The sequence below is a fragment of the Dendrobates tinctorius genome, unplaced genomic scaffold (genome assembly GCF_039654945.1).
Source record: "Dendrobates tinctorius isolate UK_male_01 unplaced genomic scaffold, ASM3965494v1 ptg000308l, whole genome shotgun sequence".
Taxonomy (NCBI): domain Eukaryota; kingdom Metazoa; phylum Chordata; class Amphibia; order Anura; family Dendrobatidae; genus Dendrobates; species Dendrobates tinctorius.
This window is the reverse complement of record NW_027361975.1, coordinates 1,558,515-1,576,353: the sequence shown is the minus strand read 5'-3', so window position 1 is coordinate 1,576,353 and position 17,839 is coordinate 1,558,515. Positions and strand designations below refer to the sequence as shown.

The 17,839-nt window shown below is 42.2% G+C and overlaps 1 protein-coding gene across 6 annotated transcripts in view; it reads right to left on the bottom strand.

Annotated features, from left to right (window-relative positions):
* Nucleotides 1–2,938: 2,938 nt before the first annotated feature.
* LOC141073608 (uncharacterized) overlaps nucleotides 2,939–17,839 on the bottom strand; it is a 184,558-nt gene continuing 169,657 nt past the window's right edge. For 4 of the 6 annotated variants that reach the window (XM_073560906.1, XM_073560903.1, XM_073560907.1 and 1 more), the window contains exons 2-6: nucleotides 17,419–17,455; nucleotides 10,209–10,312; nucleotides 8,775–8,871; nucleotides 8,584–8,610; nucleotides 2,939–4,249 (exon numbers count right to left, since the gene is read on the bottom strand). In XM_073560906.1, coding sequence (XP_073417007.1) covers nucleotides 3,453–4,249; nucleotides 8,584–8,610; nucleotides 8,775–8,871; nucleotides 10,209–10,312; nucleotides 17,419–17,443 — 1,050 coding nt within the window. In that variant the 5' untranslated portion in view covers nucleotides 17,444–17,455 and the 3' untranslated portion in view covers nucleotides 2,939–3,452. Of the gene's footprint in view, nucleotides 4,250–8,583; nucleotides 8,611–8,774; nucleotides 8,872–10,208; nucleotides 10,313–17,418; nucleotides 17,456–17,642; nucleotides 17,778–17,839 lie in introns of those variants that run through there. The other 2 variants (XM_073560905.1, XM_073560908.1) reach the window with 2 other exon arrangements.

Here is a 17,839-nt window from a genome sequence, read left to right as displayed (position 1 = left end):
CATCTGACCCCATTTTGGAAACTAGACCCCCCAAGGAACTTATCTAGATGTGTGGTGAGCATTTTGAACCCCCAAGTGCTTCACAAAAGTTTATAACGTAGAGCCATAAAAATAAAACATTTTTTTCCACAAAAATATTTTTGCCCCCAATTTTTTTATTTTCCCAAGGGTATGTGGGGGGTAAGCCACTATTTGGGCGCATGGCAGAGCTTGGAAGGAGCACCATTTGACTTTTGCAACGCAGAATTGGCTGGAATTGACATCAGACGCCATGTTGTGTTTGGAGAGCCTCTGATGTGGCCAAACAGTGGAAACCCCCCACAATTCTAACTTCAACCCTAACCCCAACACACCCCTAACCCTAAGGATGTGTGCACACGTTGCGGATTCTGCTGCGGATCCGCAATGGATTTGGTCCTGCGGATCCGCAGCAGTTTCTGCTGCGTTGTACAGTATCTTTATATGCAATGGCATATGAAAAACGAAGTGCACATGCTGCAGATTTTTCCACGCGGATTTGCTGCGGTTTTAAATCCGCAGCATGTCACTTCTTCGTGCGGAATCTGCAGCGGTTTGACACCTGCTCCATTACCAGGTGTCAAAACGCAGGGGAAAACTGCAGGCTAATCCGCACTAAATCCGCAGGTAAAACGCAGGTCATTTGACCTGCGGATTTAGCCAATCTGCGCAGAAAAATCCACAGCAGAATCCGCATCGTGTGCACACAGCCTTACCCTAGCCCTAACGGGAAACTGGAAATAAATATTTTTTTTTATTTTATTATTTTTCCCTAACTTACGGGGTGATAAAGGGGGGTTTGATTTACTATTTATGGCGGGATTTTATGTTTGGCAGCTGTCGCACGCTAACAGACGCTTTTTATTGTAAAAATAGTTTTTGCATCACCGCATTTTGAGAGCTATAATTTTTCCATATTTTGACCAACAAAGTCATGTGAGGTCTTATTTTTTGCGGGACGAGTTGACGTTTTTATTGATACCATTTTCGGGCACGTGACATGTTTTGATCGCTTTTTATTCCGATTTTTGGGACGCAGAATGAACAAAAACCAGCATTTCAAGAATTTCTTTTGGGAGGTGCGTTTACATCGTTTCGAGTGTGGTAAAATTGATAAAGCAGTTTTATTCTTCGGGTCAGTACGGTTACAGCGATACCTCATTTATGTCTTTTTTTAATGTTTTGGCGCTTTTATGCAATGAAAACAATTTTATATAAAAAATAACTTTTGCATCGCTTTATTCTGCGAGCTATAACTTTATTTTTTCGCTGATGACACTGTGTGGCAGCTCATTTTTTGTGGGACAAGATGACGTTTTCAGCGGCACCATGGTTATTTATATCCGTCTTTTTGATCGGCGGTATGATGATAAAGCATTGATTTTTGCTTTTTTTTTTTTTGGAAGGGGTTAACCAAAGGGGTTAACTACTGGGACAGTTTCATAGGGCGGGTCATTACGAACGCGGCAATACTAGATATATGCTTTTTTTTTTATAAATTATTTTTACACTTTTTTTTTTTTTGTTTACTTTATTATATTGTCCCAGGGGGAACAACACTATAAGGTGTCAGATCACTGATCTGACACTTCACACAGCGCTGTGTCAGATCAGCCATCCGACAGGCGCTGCTGCAGGCTTCCTTCCTGTGCACCTCTCTCCTATGCCCCCGGTACACTGCGATCATGTTTGATCGCAGTGTGGCAGGGGTTAATGTGTCGGGGGCGCCGCTGATCGCTATGACGTTCTATCCCGTCCTTGGGAATTAAGTCCCAGGGCAGAAAGGCGTTAATGACCAGGCCAATTTTTACAGTACTGACCAATGTAAATTTATGAGGGTATAGCTCTGGAATGTTTCAACGTATCCCACAGATTCTGAGATTATTTTTTCATGACATATTGTTCTTCATGTTAGTGATAAAAGTTTCTTCAATATAACTTGTGTTTATTTCTGAAAAAACGGAAGTTTGGCAAAAATTTTGCAATTTTCAAACTTTTAATTTTTGTGCCCTTAAATCAAAGAGTCATATCACACAAAATAGATAATCAATAACATTTCCCACATGTCAACTTTAGGTCAGCACAATTTCGGAATTTTTTTTGTTAGGACGTTAAAAGGTTTAAAAGTTGATCAGTGATTTCCAATTTTCCCAACAAAACTTACACCAATTTTATTTTTTTTTTTTTTTTTTTTTTTTTAGAGACCACATCACATTTGAAGTGAGCTGGGGGGGGGGGGTCAATATAACAGAAAATACCCAAAAGTGACACCCCTCAAGGTGCGCAAAACCACATTCAAGATGTTTATTAACTCTTCAGGTGCTTCACAAGAAAAAAATGAACATTTTACTTTTTTCACAAAAAATTTACTTTGGAACCAAACTTTTATTTTCACAAGGGTATCAGGAGTAAATGGACTATAAATTTGTTGTGCAATTTCTCCTGAGTACGCCAATACCCCGTTATGTGGAGTCGTGGTATGTGAACGATCAACAGTGTCACAGCTGACCGAGGCTTCCTGATGCATTCAGTGAGAGAAGGTTAGCTTACATAGGCCCGTTTCACAGAAGGGCTACTGTAGCACGAATTTTCCTATATGCAAGTTGCCTCTTCAAAGAGAAAGAGGACTTGAACTCTACAGCGCCACCTGTTGGAGGTAGCGATATTATGGCAACTGTACCTTCTTCTAGAATTGGCTCCTGCCAAATTGTACAAATTGTTCCAGAATTAGTTAAAGGAACACGAAAAAGTGTTGTAGATGTTGAAAGGGTTGCGAGACCCTAATCTGAAGAAGCTTCTGTGATTTACTGGAAATGCATGTTATATCCAATAAGACTCCATCATCATGCAACTTACAGGACTTAGTACAACTTTCCTGACCTAAACCAGGACCCCAGACAGGAAATACAAGGACAAAATGTAATAATTCATTTTGTTTCCATTTATTTACACTTATAAAGCAATGACTTGCACAATTCATGTTTACAGGATCATATAGCTATTGTTTACATTATTCAGACAATTCATCAGACTGTGTCCCAGAGACTTATGGTGAATGGATCCCTCCTTTCTACATTAATAAACAGGGCATAGAAAATTACTAAATATACTGCATACAACAAGTACCATGAAATATTTTCCTATGTTATATAAATAAGTTGCCTATATACAGGGCAAATTAAAAACTACCTGCTATAGTTGATGTCTTAGCAAGGAGTATTGTGGTTCAAATAAATACTTATTATTGGCTACAGTCAATCCTTTTCATTTTGTATGAGCTCACAAGATTGATACATATAAATCTAATAAAAAAGTCAATTTCCAATACAAATATATACATATCTAAATTATATGTATTTTACATTTTATTTCCACTTCTGTTTATGCAGATGATTAAATATGTTGTTCCCAGAAATTGGTTCTTATAATTGTATTCAAAATTCTAATTTTTTTTTGTGTATTCTTTCATAATGTTTGGAAAGGCCGTCTTTTCTGGAGAATACATTTCCACAATCACCACATACAAATGGTTTGTCGTCGGTGTGGGTTAACTTATGCTTTGCGAGATTGGATTGATTGGCAAAACCCCGTCCACATACTGGGCACACATATGGTTTTTGTCCTGTGTGTATTATCCGATGAGAAATTAGGTTGGATTGATTGGCAAATGCTTTTCCACATTCGCTACAGACATAAGGCCTTTCTCCAGTGTGAAGGACCAGATGCGCGTTAAGACATGACCGGCTGGAAAAGACTTTCCCGCATTCAGTACAAGGGAAAGGCTTCTCACCTGTGTGTATTCTCATATGTTTCACCAGGGCTGGATTATTGCTAAAACATCTCCCACAGGCTGGACATTCAACAGGCTTCTCCCCAGTGTGAACTTTCTCGTGTGCTTTTAGGTTGAACTTGCTGACAAAGAGCTTTCCACATTCAGTACAAGAAAAAGGCTTTTCTCCAGTGTGAACCCGTTGATGAGTAACAAGACTGGGTTTGTAAGCAAAACATTTACCACAAAGGGCGCAGGAAAAAGGTTTCTCCCAAGAATGAGACCTCTGGTGCTTCGTCAGGTAAGAATAGAGGCTAAAACCCTTACCACACTCGGAACAAATAAATTGCTTGACTGTGGTCGTAGACTGTCCGTATTCATCCGTTTCCCAGTTTTTCTCACTGGACTTTGCTGGAGGCTGATATGCTTTTTTAGGAAGATCTTCCTCATCGGGTAAAACACCTTTACGAGAGAGTAAAATTATTGTACATTGTAGGTTCTCTATTGGGGCTATCACCCACATTTGTATTTCGTGTGCTGCTTTTTTGTACATATAACAACTTGAAAGCAGGAAAATAAAGCAATTTATCTATCTCTCAACGAGGGGGCAATGTTTTCTCCCCTCAGACACTAGTGGACACGAACCCAGAAATTGAGGAGGGGGGCTCTGGGCTTTGGCACCTGGTTGCTGTCCAAATGATATTGTAGTACATATAATATAAAATTATATATATATATTTATTATACACACACAAACATTTTCTATGTTATACCATGTTACAAAATATTCCCACAAATGTGGGCCTTTGATTGCAAACAAGATGTATTATTTTACACACCCAAAAAAAAAAAAAAAAAAAGTACAGTGGCTTGCGAAGATATCCACCCCCCTTGGCATTTTTTTGTGTCTTGCCACCTCACAATCTGGAATTTCACTGTTTTTTTCAGGGTTTGCATCAGTTAACCAATTCATGACCCAGCCTATTTTGACCTTAATGACCACCTTAATGACCAGACCATTTTTAGCAATTCTGACCAGTGTCCCTTCATGAGGTAATAATTCAGGAACGCTTCAACGCATCCTAGCGATTCTGAGATTCTTTTTTGTGACATATTGGGCTTAATGTTAGTGGTAAATTTAGGTCGATAATTTTTGCGTTTGTGAAAAAAAATCGGAAATTTGGCGAAAATTTTGAATCATTATTCTGTTAAACCAGAGAATTATGTGACACAAAATAAATAACATTTCCCACATGTCTACTTTACATCAGCACAATTTTGGAAACAAAGTTATAAGGGTTAAATAAAAGTTGACCAGCGATTTCTCATTTCTACAACAAAATTTACAAAACCATTTTTTTTTTAGGGACCACCTCACATTTGAAGTCACTTTGAGGGGGTCTATATGGCAGAAAATACCCAAAAGTGACACCATTCTAAAAACTGCACCCCTCAAGCTACTCAAAACTACATTCAAGAAGATTATTAACCTATGGAGCATAATCTATGGATCATCTTATGGGGGCATAATCTAGGGAGCAGCATATAGGGCATATTATTCTATGGCGCACCTTATGGGGCCATTATTAACCTTTGTGCAGCATTATATGGGGTGTATTTTGTACAGAGCATCTTATGGGGCCATAATGAACTGTATGGAGCATTATATGGGGCTCCTGATTCAATATGGATATTCAAAAACATTTAACCTACTGATGTCTCAATTAATTTTCCTTTTATTGGTATCTATTTTTATTTTTGAAATTTACCAGTAGCTGCTGCATTTTCCACCCTAGGCTTATACGCGAGTCAATAAGTTTTACCAGTTTTTTTGTGGCAAAATTGGGGGGGGGGGGGGTCTTATACTCGAGTATATACGGTAAATGTTTCACCTTAAACTACTCAAGTGTTGCATTAGCAGTATGCTTTGGGTCTATGTCTTGTTGCAAGGTGAACCTCTGTTCCAGTCTGAAATCACTGACAGAATGAAACAGGTTATGCTCAAGAATATCCCTGTATTTCGCACCATCCATCTTCCCTCGACTAAAACCATTTTCCCTGTCCCAGCTGCCGAAAAATATCCCCACAGCATGATGCTGCCACCAGGTTTCCCTATGGGGATGGTGTTATTGGTATAATGAGCTGTTTTGGTGACAAACATAGCATTTACCTTGGTGGCCAAAAAGTTCAATTTTGTCTCATCTGACCACAGAGCCTTGGGAGTCTTCAACATCTTTTGACAAACTCAAAACGTGTCTTACAATTTTTATTTCTAAGTAAAGCCTATTTTCTGCCCACTCTTCCTTAACCCCTTCATGACCGAAGCCTTTTTTTCGGTTTTGCGTTTTCGTTTTTCGCTCCCCATCTATCCAGAGCCATAACTTTATTTTTCTGTCAATATAGCCATGTGAAGGCTTATTTTTTGCAGGTCGAGTTGTACTTTTGAACGCCTTCATTGGTTTTAGCATGTCATACTCGAAAACTGGAAAAAAAAACTCAAGTGCGGTGAAATTGCAAAAAAAAGTGCAATCCCACACTTGTTTTTTGTTTGGCTTTTTTACTAGGTTCACTAAATGCTAAAACTGACCTGCCATTATGATTCTCCAGGTTATTATGAGTTCATAGACACCAAGCATGCCTAGGCTCTTTTTTTTATCTAAGTGGTGAAAAAAAAATTCCAAAGTTTGCTAAAAACAAAGAAAAAAAAAATTGCACTATTTTCTGATATCCATAGCATCTCCATTTTTCATGATCTGGGGTTGGGTAAGGATTTATTTTTTGCGTGCCGATCTGATGTTTTTAATGCTACCACTTTTATGCAGAAACATTCTTTTGATCGCCCGTTATTGCATTTTAATGCAATGTTGCGGCGACCAAAAAAAAACGTAATTCTGGCGTTTTGATTTTTCTCGCTATGCTGTTTAGCGATCAGGTTAATCCTTTTTTATATTGATAGATTGGGCGATTCTGAACACGGCGATACCAAATATGTGCATGTTTGATTTTTAAACTTTTATATTTTTCTTATTTTTTTAATATTTGTAAAACTATTTTTCTTTAAGTTTTGGCATGCTTCAATAGTCTCCCTGTGAGACTAGACGCTGCCACAATTTGATCAGCTCTGCTACATAGAGGCGATGCTCAGTTTGCCTCTATGTAGCAGACTTACTGCATTTCTATGAGCGCCGACCACAGGGTGGCACTCATAGCAATCCGGTATCGACCACCATAGAGGTCTCCAGGAGACCTCTGGTTGTTATGCCAACGAACAGATGACCCCCGATCGTGTGAAGGGGTCAGCGGTGCACGTATTTCCGGCATGATCGGAAGCGAGCGTCAGAGTTTGACAGCGGCATTTCACTAGTTAATACGCAAGGGTGGATCGCAATTCCACTTGCGCCTATTGCGGGCACATGTCAGCTGTTCAAAAGAGCTGACATGTTCCGTCTTTGATGCGGGCTCACATCAAAGCGAGGGTACTGCCATTGGACATACTATCCCGTCCATTTGCAGTAAGGGGTTAAAGGCCACATGTCAATTTTCAGTTTGTTTGAACCCATAAATGTAAATTTTGCCTCTGTTTCTTCTCAGTTCATTTCACCAACTTAAGACTATTTAGTGCTGATGCATCATACACAAATAGGATTACAAAAATAATTAAAAAACAGGTTGTAATGTAACAAAATAGGTAAAAAGCCAGAGGGTGAATACTTTCACAAGCCACTGTAATTACCTTACAAATTTATTTAAGACTATGGTGCAAAAATGAGTACACCCCAATGAAAATCTTGGGAGCAAAGTTAAAGTTTAGACTATAAAATCTAATTAACAAGAATTCACAGGCAAGACTAATTACTTGTTAAAAAGCTGTCCCATGGACTATGAAAGGGCATTACTTAAAGAAAACCAGCAATGGCACCACATGAAAGAAATATCACAAGACCTGATAAAGAAAATTTCTTTACACTAGAAAGATAAAGGCTACAAGAAGATCAGCAAAACTTTACTTTCTCAGAATACTTTAGCAAAAGTGCTAAAAAAAAAAAATAAAAAGATGGGCTTGCAATCATCTCATGGAGAAGTTCAGGTCAACCATGGAAGAACTAAATAGGAGTCATTTCTGATGAGAACGGTTAAAGACAATTGGTCTTCACTACGGTTAGATAAAGAAGCAGAAAGACAAATTGGGGTGAATATTTCCCATGAGAAAATAATGCGTACACTGCAGAGGAATAGCATGTATGGGTGTCATCCATGAAGGAAGCCTCTCAAAGCCCATGCACAAAAAGTCTGCCTACAATGTGCAAAGTCCCATGATGAAAAATATGAAGACTACTGGGACTCTATACTCTGGAGTGATGAGACCAAGAAACATTTTTTTGGAAAGGACATCAAAACTATACGGTGTCGCAAAAGTGAGGAGGGCAAAGAAAAATGCATGTGCCTACAGTGAGACATGGTGGTGGCATCCTTATGTGGGGCTGCATGAGTGTTGGGGGAGCGAGATTTCATTGATGATATCATTAATTCACAGATGTATTGTGGCAATAGGACTTTCCAATTGATGACCTATTTCCATATGAGATCAATGAGGGTGTAAATCTGGCCACTGATCAGCTAAAAAGTGCTCTGGCAGCATCCCAATCTAAGCAATGTACAGGCTGTACAGCATCACTGTGCATTACTTGATGGCTGTTGCAGTACAGGAGCAAAATGCACCCCATTTGTCTGAGATTGCCAGAAGGAAGATACTCCCTACAGGACAGAGAGAAGAGAATGGGATAATCTTCACTTACCGGTTCCGTATCCCAGCCAATTACTTCCTGCAGTGAAATAAAGAAACACATTGCTTTACCCATAGAGCACGATATGTACATTGGTGTGTAACTAGTGCAGATTATAGTCATACTGTCGTCTAGGTCACACGTGTGATTATACGTCTTATATTAGAGCGCTATATGGGGTGGATATTATGATTTCTAGTTACCTGCGTTACAATCGATCGGTAAATCATCAAATTCCTCCTTTTTCACTGGCAGAATGTCCTCTGTCTGCGTAGATGCATCACCACAACAATGTGCTGCCTACAGATCAAAAAGCACATCATTAAACATTCTTAACAATACAGTGGGCTGTGCCTACACACAGTTACAAAGGACTGGTAACACCCCATTGTCAGTATATGCAAACAGAGTGAAAAAGAATAATGTCCAACATGAAAACTAAGGTGAATACAAGGAAGTACTGAAACAAGCATGTCAGAAATAGTCAACAGGCCCTCTCGGAAGGATATTTATAAGATCTATATTTTAAACCAAGGTGGTTGTTTTTAACTTATTTGGGATATACATTTATTTTATCCCTCAAATAACAGCTATATGACCGAAACAAAATTCAAATTCAATTAAAGTGTTCTACATTTTCCAGATGGCCAATAATTTTAGGTGAGAGCTTCCTGTTCGGTAGAGATCACAATTCAGTAATCATCTTGATATCATCACACAGAAAACCATTTACAGATAACACAGGATCCAGCATACACATTAGGGGGTGGTCACAGCTCTCTGCACAATGACATCTGCTCAGGTCACAAACAATGCCAAGAAAATTCTCCTTTAAAAAAAGTTTCTCCACCTTCTCGCTCTACTGTAATAATCTGTGAAAGTGGAACCGCACATGGATGGTATCTGAGTGCTCACTGAGGTTTTCACGGACCCATAGGCTTGCTTTGCTGATTTTGATCTGACACTAAAATCAAGATTGGATATCTTAATCAGAACAGCATGTGAACAGCCTCATTCCCAATGGCGTATGAGAAAAACAGGAATCGCACTTGTCAAAGAAAAACAGACATGTGAATGAGGAATCATTCACAAGTCCGATTTTCTTGTACGAGTGCGCTCTCAAGTTTTCACGGATAGCACAAGTACCAGAGATAGTCTATGGGGCCATTTACATGTCTGTGATTTTTCACAAACTGAGAGCTGCGCGAAATATCGAGGTGACATGTTTGATCTTGATCTGAGGGTCGGATCAAAATGGTCAATGCAAGGCAATGAGTCTGTGAAAAAAAATTGGACCACACTCCGATGACATGGACTGTCAGAACAGAGAAACTTTGTTTTATTTTTTATTTCTCCATATAAGAGAAAAGCAGATGACAAATGGGCTACACTCTGATCAGAATAAATTGCCCCATTTTTTTCCTGCGAGGTAAAAAAAAAAGATGTATGAATGAGGTCTTAGTCTGAGCCTGTTTATTGCAATTTATGGTATATGCAGTGGTTGCATGTCATATCCCTAAATGCTGGTTACAGCAGTTCAGGCAAGATGGCAGCCTCCATAATCATGTACAGAAAAAAAAGAAGAACACTCAAAAACCGAAAAGTTTCACCAAGCCATTATTTTCACTACACAGTACCTGCTCATCTATCAAGGAATCTTCATTTTCAGCTTTAATGTTCAAAAACTGAGGGCTGGGCAACGTAGGCGTTCTCTCTAGTGTATCAGAACTGCTGGATTCCTCTGTAATAACCATGAGATGAAATTCACATTTATTAAACCCTTTATGGATATGGATGCACTAACATTTCCATCTCTCTCAATTAGGCCGGGATCACACTACCATGTCTCCGAGTCTCACACATTACACACGGTAGTGTGATCCCGGCTTCACACTCTGGAACACAGAAAATTGACACAAGCAACCAACATCGTCTGGCTGTGGTCTCAAATACATATTTATAAGATGATCACGTAATCCTTTTTTGCCAAATGCACTATTTATAGGGAACCAGCTGTGTTGTCAATGCGCATAAATGCAGATTTATCTGCATAGTGTAGAGCAAAAGCCAAGCAGAATGGTGTGTGGGAGAAAGTTCTGTATTAGAGGTGTATATTCATTGAAATTTCGGCTTTATCTGTGTTTTTCGGTCAATTGGGTGGCCTAATCAGTGGTCGACAGTCTCTCGTGTCTTTGGAAGCTTTCAATCATGAAGTAGAACCGTCCACTGGACTCAGTTATACAAACATACAAGTTATTTTGACTGTTTCAAGCTGAAGTTGAAAAGATGATGGCTTCTACAAAAATAGACTACTTCAAAAGGTGCCAGCTGAAGGTTTTACAATGGCCCTCACCGATCTGAGCATCATTGAAAATCTGTGGCTAGACCTCAAAATAGCAGTGCATGCAAGACGACCCAGGAATCACAGAACTGGAAGAATTTTCCCAGGAAGAATGGAGGAAAAACCCTCAAACAAGAACTGGAAGACGCTTGGCTGGCGACAAAAAGTGTTTACAAGCTGTGATGCTTTCAAAAGGGGGTGCTACTAGGTACTAGCCATGTCAAACTTTTGCATTGGCCCATTTTACTTTTTGTAATTTTTAAAATGTAAAGATGAAAATATTTTTTTTGCCTAAAATACAAAGGAAATGTGTCAGCTATAGCCATTTTATAGATAACTAGCTGAAGAGCCCGGCGCTGCCCGGGCATAGTAACTAACTGTGGTTAGTTATAGCAAATTATAATAATCCTCCATCCCATAGTCCCGTGCCCATATACCCATAGTCCCATGCCCATATACCCATCATACATATTCTCCATCCCATAGTCCCATGCCCATAATACATATTTTCCATCCCATAGTCCCATGCCCATATACCCATCATACATATTTGCCATTTCCATAGTCGAGTGCCCATATACCCATCACACATCCTTCACCTCATAGTCCCACGCCCATATACCCATCATACATATCCTCCATCCCAGTCCCCATATACCCATCATACATATCCGCCATCCCAGTCCCGTGCCCATATACCCGTCATACATATCCTCCATCCCATAGTCCAGTGCCCATATACCCATCACACATCCTCCATTCCATAGTCCCGTGCCCATATACATATCCGCCATCCCATAATCCCGTGCCCATATACCCATCACACATCCTCCATCCCATAGGCCCGTGCCCATATACCCATCATACATATCCTCCATCCCATAGTCCCATGCCCATATACCCATCCTTCATCTCATAGTCCCGTGCCCATATACCCATCACACATCCTTCATCTCATAGTCCCATGCCCATATACCCATCATACATATCCTCCATCCCATAGTCCCGTGCCCATATACCCATCACACATCCTCCATCCCATAGTCCCGTGCCCATATACCCGTCATACATATTCTCCATCCCATAAAAAAATTGAGCTGGGGGGTCGCATTCCTTTCAAACTTAATACACCTCATACACACACGGCTCCGCGCCGTACACCTTGTACACACGCGGCTCCGGTCCGTGCACCTCGAACACATGTGGCTCCACTCCATACACATTGTACGCACATGGCTCCACTCCATACACCTCGTACACACATGGCTCCGCTCCATATACTTTGTACACACACAACTCTGATACATGCACCCTGTAAACCCCTCCTGACCCCACACAAACTTCCCCTCATCCAGCACCATGACAACCAGCAGCGTCCTGCATATACTGAGGCCCCTGATCATGTGACCCCTGACTCCTCCCGTCCTGTGACCTCATCCCAGGTCCTGTGCAGCCATAGCGCGCTCCTGAATGTGTGCCTTCCCACTGCCTCAGGGAGTGAGAGATGTGGTGCACCGCGGGCCGCAGATGCCTCTCTCAGGGGCTTGTTTGCGTTTATTTGGACCATCATTTATTTTTCAACAGGACAATTACCCCAAACACACCTCCAGGCTGTATAAGGGCTATTTGACCAAGAAGGTGAGTGATGGGGTGCTACGCCAGATGAACTGGCCTCCACAGTCACCAGACCTGAACCCAATCGAGGTGGTTTGGGGTGAGCTGGACCGCAGAGTGAAGGCAAAAGGGCCAACAAGTTCTAAGCATCTCTGGGAACTCCTTGAAGACTGTTGGAAGACCATTTCCGGTGACTACCTCTTGAAGCTCATCAAGAGAATTCCAAGAGTGTGCAAAGCAGTAATCAAAGCAAAAGGTGGCTACTTTGAAGAACCTAGAATATAAGACATATTTTCAGTTGTTTCACACTTTTGTGTTAATTATATAAATTCCACATGTGTTAATTCAGTTTTGATGCCTTCAGAGTGAATCTACAATTTTCATCAGGGCTGTGGAGTCGGTATAAAATGGACCGACTCCTAAAATATATAATAAATTGGGTACAGTAGTTCAATGCAGAATGTGCTGAATATTTTTTCATAGGAATTTGGGAAAGTTATGAAATGTCCTATAAATGGCTGTTCTATTCCTGATCTAAGGCTACATTCACACACAGCGTTTTTGAGGTTATGTTTTTCAGCTGCAAAGAAGACAAATCAGCTTTTTAAAAAAACTGCATCACCTGAAAGGTTTTTGAGCTCATAGATAATGTTTTCAATAGCAAAAGTAGATTAGAAAAACGCTGCACCAACTGACATGCTCATTCAGCCCAAAAACGGATCCTCACAAAACGATGTGTCTGAAAGTCATATCTTGAAATCCATTGACTTTGCTGGGATGCCCAGAGTCACTGCATTTTACTGCAAAAAAACAGATCCGCAAAAACTCTGTGTGTGAATCATGGCCGTAGCCAGTGAGGGGCAGGGGGGGGGCAGCTACCCACCCCCCATAGAAGCAGGGGAACGCACCTATCAAAACTCACATGTATGCTGCAGGGCTCCTGTCCTGCACCAGCTCCAGACTGCAGGGGGCAATCTCCCCTCCTCTGTCCTGTCTTCTGCCACCAGAGAGAGGAGGGGGAGGGGTGTCTGCCCTGCACAGGATCCGATTTCTGGGCCCCGAGCTGGAGAAAGTGATAAAGTTGTGCACACGCTGCAGCTGGCAATAAGAGATAGTCTGAAAGAGGGACATGCTGGAAATCTGATTGGAAAAGTGAGAAAATTGGTTATTGTCGCCAGAACCCCTAAAATTGATTCCATCTTGAAGAGACGTGTTGGGAAAGGGGCAATTGTCGAGATCTCAGTCCCGAGATCACCATCAGCGCATGCGCCGCCCCCGGCGGCGGCCGCCATATTGCCGGAGCCAATACAGAGGGAAGCGAGAGGGAGCCCCGGGGCTCTGGCCTGTCGCAAAATGTCGGCAGAGCCCCGGGATGGAAACCGGAGACACGGCTGGCCACCCGGAGACACCCACAGCGCCGGACACCCGGACACCCCTGCGGCCTACACCCGGTAAATGTCGGCAGAGCCTTGGGCTGCTGCACAGACCCCCCTGGCAGCAGTACAGCCCCCCTGGTAGCAGCACGAGCCCCCCTGGCAGCAGCACGCTGCACATCTGAGCACCCTCTCATCCCTTCCTGCGGCCTGCCGTATCACCCCACTCCTGCCTCCTCCAGCAGCGACCCTGGGACCCCGCTTCACCGCAGCCACCACCCCGGGTAAGCAATAAGACGCCTGGATTATAAGAGGCACCACCATTTTATTAAAAAAAAACATTTTTTTCCTATTTTTCTCCTCAAAATTTGGGGTGCGTCTTATAATCCGGAGCGTCTTATAAAGCGAAAAATACTGTACATAGTTTATTACATAGTGAATATATAATATATATATATTTATTCACTATGTAATAAACTATATATGTAATCGATATTACATAGTGTATTACATATTTACAATTTATTACAGTTTTGTGTTCTAAAGTTGTATTCCAATAAATATATATTATGTTGTATCTAAATATCTTGATTATCTAATATATAGCTCAGTGTGTGTGTGTGTGTGTGTGTCCGGGATTGGCATCTGCACCGTCGCAGCTACAGCCACAAAATTTGGCACAGTCACACGTCTGGACCCCGAGAGCATCATAAGCTATGTTGGAAGGCGAAATTTGAACCCCGCGCGTTCCAATTCACCAAACAATTTTGGCCCTATCAACATAATGGGGAAAAAGTGTATGTACTGGCATCTGCACCGTCGTAGCTACAGCCACAAAATTTGGCACAGTCACACGTCTGGACCACAAGAGCGTCATAGGCTATGTTGTGAGGCGAAATTTTAACTACGCGCATTCCAATTCACCAAACAATTTTGCCCCTATCTACATAATGGGGAAAAAGTGAAAAGGAAAAGTGTTGGAGGCAAATTGACAGCTGCCAGATGTGAACAAGGGGGACTTAAAGAATGAGAGCGATGGCGCCAAACAGCATATACCGTACAGTTGCTAAGGTGGGACCCGGACATGGGATACTCACCACACACGGGGATATGAACACACACAAAATGCGCCACACACTACCACGTGCTTCAACACATATACCACCCTCAGCACACATCTCACCACACATACACCAACCTCGCCACATAAAAGTCAAAACACAAAACTCACCACACTTTCCCAGAGCTGTTTAAAAGATGAAAGCTGAGCTGTGATTGGTTGCTATCAGCAACAGTTTTCTTTGTAGACAGTTGTGGTAACTGAGGCCTATTATTCTTATCATTTCTATGGTGTTATCGTCCTTCTGTAAAGCTGGAAATAACACAATTTATTACCGTGCCAACACAGACCACCCTCTGACACAGACTGCAGGGGGAGCCCAGTATCACACAGGATAGGATTAGATACACGGCTGAGCAGACGGTATCACACAGGATAGGATTAGATACACAGCTCAGCAGAAAGTGTCACAGGATAGGATTAGATACACGGCTGAGCAGACGGTATCACACAGGATAGGATTAGATACACAGCTCAGCAGAAAGTGTCACACAGGATAGGATTAGATACACGGCTGAGCAGACAGTATCACACAGGATAGGATTATATACACGGCTGAGCAGACGGTATCACACAGGATAGGATTAGATACACAGCTCAGCAGTGAGTATCACACAGGATAGGATTAGATACACGGCTCAGCAGGCAGTATCACACAGGATAGGATTATATACACGGCTGAGCAGACGGTATCACACAGGATAGGATTAGATACACGGCTCAGCAGACATTATCACACAGAATAGGATTAGATACACGGCTCAGCAGTATCACACAGAATAGGATTAGATACACGGCTCAGCAGTATCACACAGAATAGGATTAGATACACGGCTCAGCAGTATCACACAGGATAGGATTAGATACACGGCTGAGCAGACGGTATCACACAGGATAGGATTAGATACACGGCTCAGCCCACAGTATCACACAGGATAGGATTAGACACATGGCTCAGCAGACGGTATCACAGAGGATAGGATTAGATACACGGCTCAGCAGACAGTATCACACAGAATAGGATTAGATACACGGCTCAGCAGTATCACACAGAATAGGATTAGATACACGGCTCAGCAGTATCACACAGAATAGGATTAGATACACGGCTCAGCAGTATCACACAGAATAGGATTAGATACACGGCTCAGCAGTATCAGACAGGATAGGATTAGATGCACGTTTTTTATTTGCAATATAATCATTATAATTTGTTATAACTAACCACAGTTGGTTACTGTGCCCAGGCAACACCGGTCTCTTCAGCTAGTTGTATCATAAAAATGATTAAATGTCTGATGTTCACATTGTACTACAATAAATTTTTCACTTAAATATAAGCAATATATGTGGGAGGTGGAGTCGGTGTAAGGGAAATTGAGGAGTCGGAGTCGCAGTTTTGTCTTACTGACTCCACAGCCCTGATTTTCATAGTCATGAAAGTAAAGAAAACTCTTTGAATGAGAAGGTGTGTCCAAACTTTTGGTCTGTACTGTATTTATACCAACAAACAAAATAAATAAATGCACATTATACATGTGATCATGCTGCAGGTGATTTTTTCCTAATATATATAATATTCAGTATGTAAACAAGGGGGCAGGTCACTGCGGGATTAGTGACCTGTCTGCATTATGAATATCTAAGCAGAGCACCATGTGAAGACCCCCGGCCACAACCCCACCAGCGCAAGCATATCATTAACTCAAAACCGAAAATAAAGATTTAACAACCACAAAATGGATTTCGCCAACCAAGGTGTGAATGTAATCAGGATATTGGCGCCAACTGGACAGTGTGTGTAGGTTACTCAGCACAATCCTGCTGACAGGTTCCGTTTAAATGGTGGGTGCATCTTTAAGGGGTTGTCCGGCCTTGCAGTATAAGTGTGCAGTCACTCACAATGTGGCGCGCAGTGAAAATTCTCTGGTGCTGGGAGCGAGCAGGCGCATGACAGCAAGTATGCGATTACATACACGCGGTCACATGCAGACTAGACATGTGTGGCCTGACTGAATACAAGTGTTTTGCGAGAGGTTGGACACATCTAGTCAGAATGTGGCTGGGAGTGCACAAATCGCACACTTGAGGTCACACACCTGCCGTCTCTGGCGCCGGATGATCCTAGCAGCGTCACAGGGTAAGGGAGATAAAGATGAGAGCTGCCCTCAGCACCCGGGAACAGCGAACTGTACTGCTTTTCCCAGGTGCCTACGCTTGTCATGGTGATGACGCAGATGTCAGTGTGTGGAACGCAATTTGACCGTGCTGTGTGAAAAAAAGGATACGTGTGCGGGTTTTTTGCAAGGATACACAGTCCGTGTGAAAAACCTGACATGCGACACCACCAGTGAATACAATGGGACCCAACAGAGGCTGACGGCCAGCTATGCCCTTACCTGCTGCGCGCCGCTGCTCCTGCATCTTCTGAGAGGTCTGTAGGGGAGACAGGGAAGAATTAGACAGGACATGACTGACAACAATTAACATGTGCCCAAGCTGCAGCAGACACACGGCAGTAACTTGGCATCAGTCTACCAGGGGGCAGACCACCAAAAGTGGGCACACAAAATAGCTGCCATGAGGACTGGCGGCACAGTATAGGCAGAACACAGCCACCCACCTCCCAGCCTGCCCGCCCGGAGCCTGCAGCTCCACAGCAGCCAGCTATGCTAAGCGTCAACCAGAGGAGCCGGATGTGAGCAGACGTGCCTGCGATGACGTCACATCCTATAGCCTACGGACGCTGGGAAATGTAGTTCTCTTTCTCAAGTTCTCCCAACTCCAAAGTGCTACCGCTAGAGGGCGTGCGTCAACGCT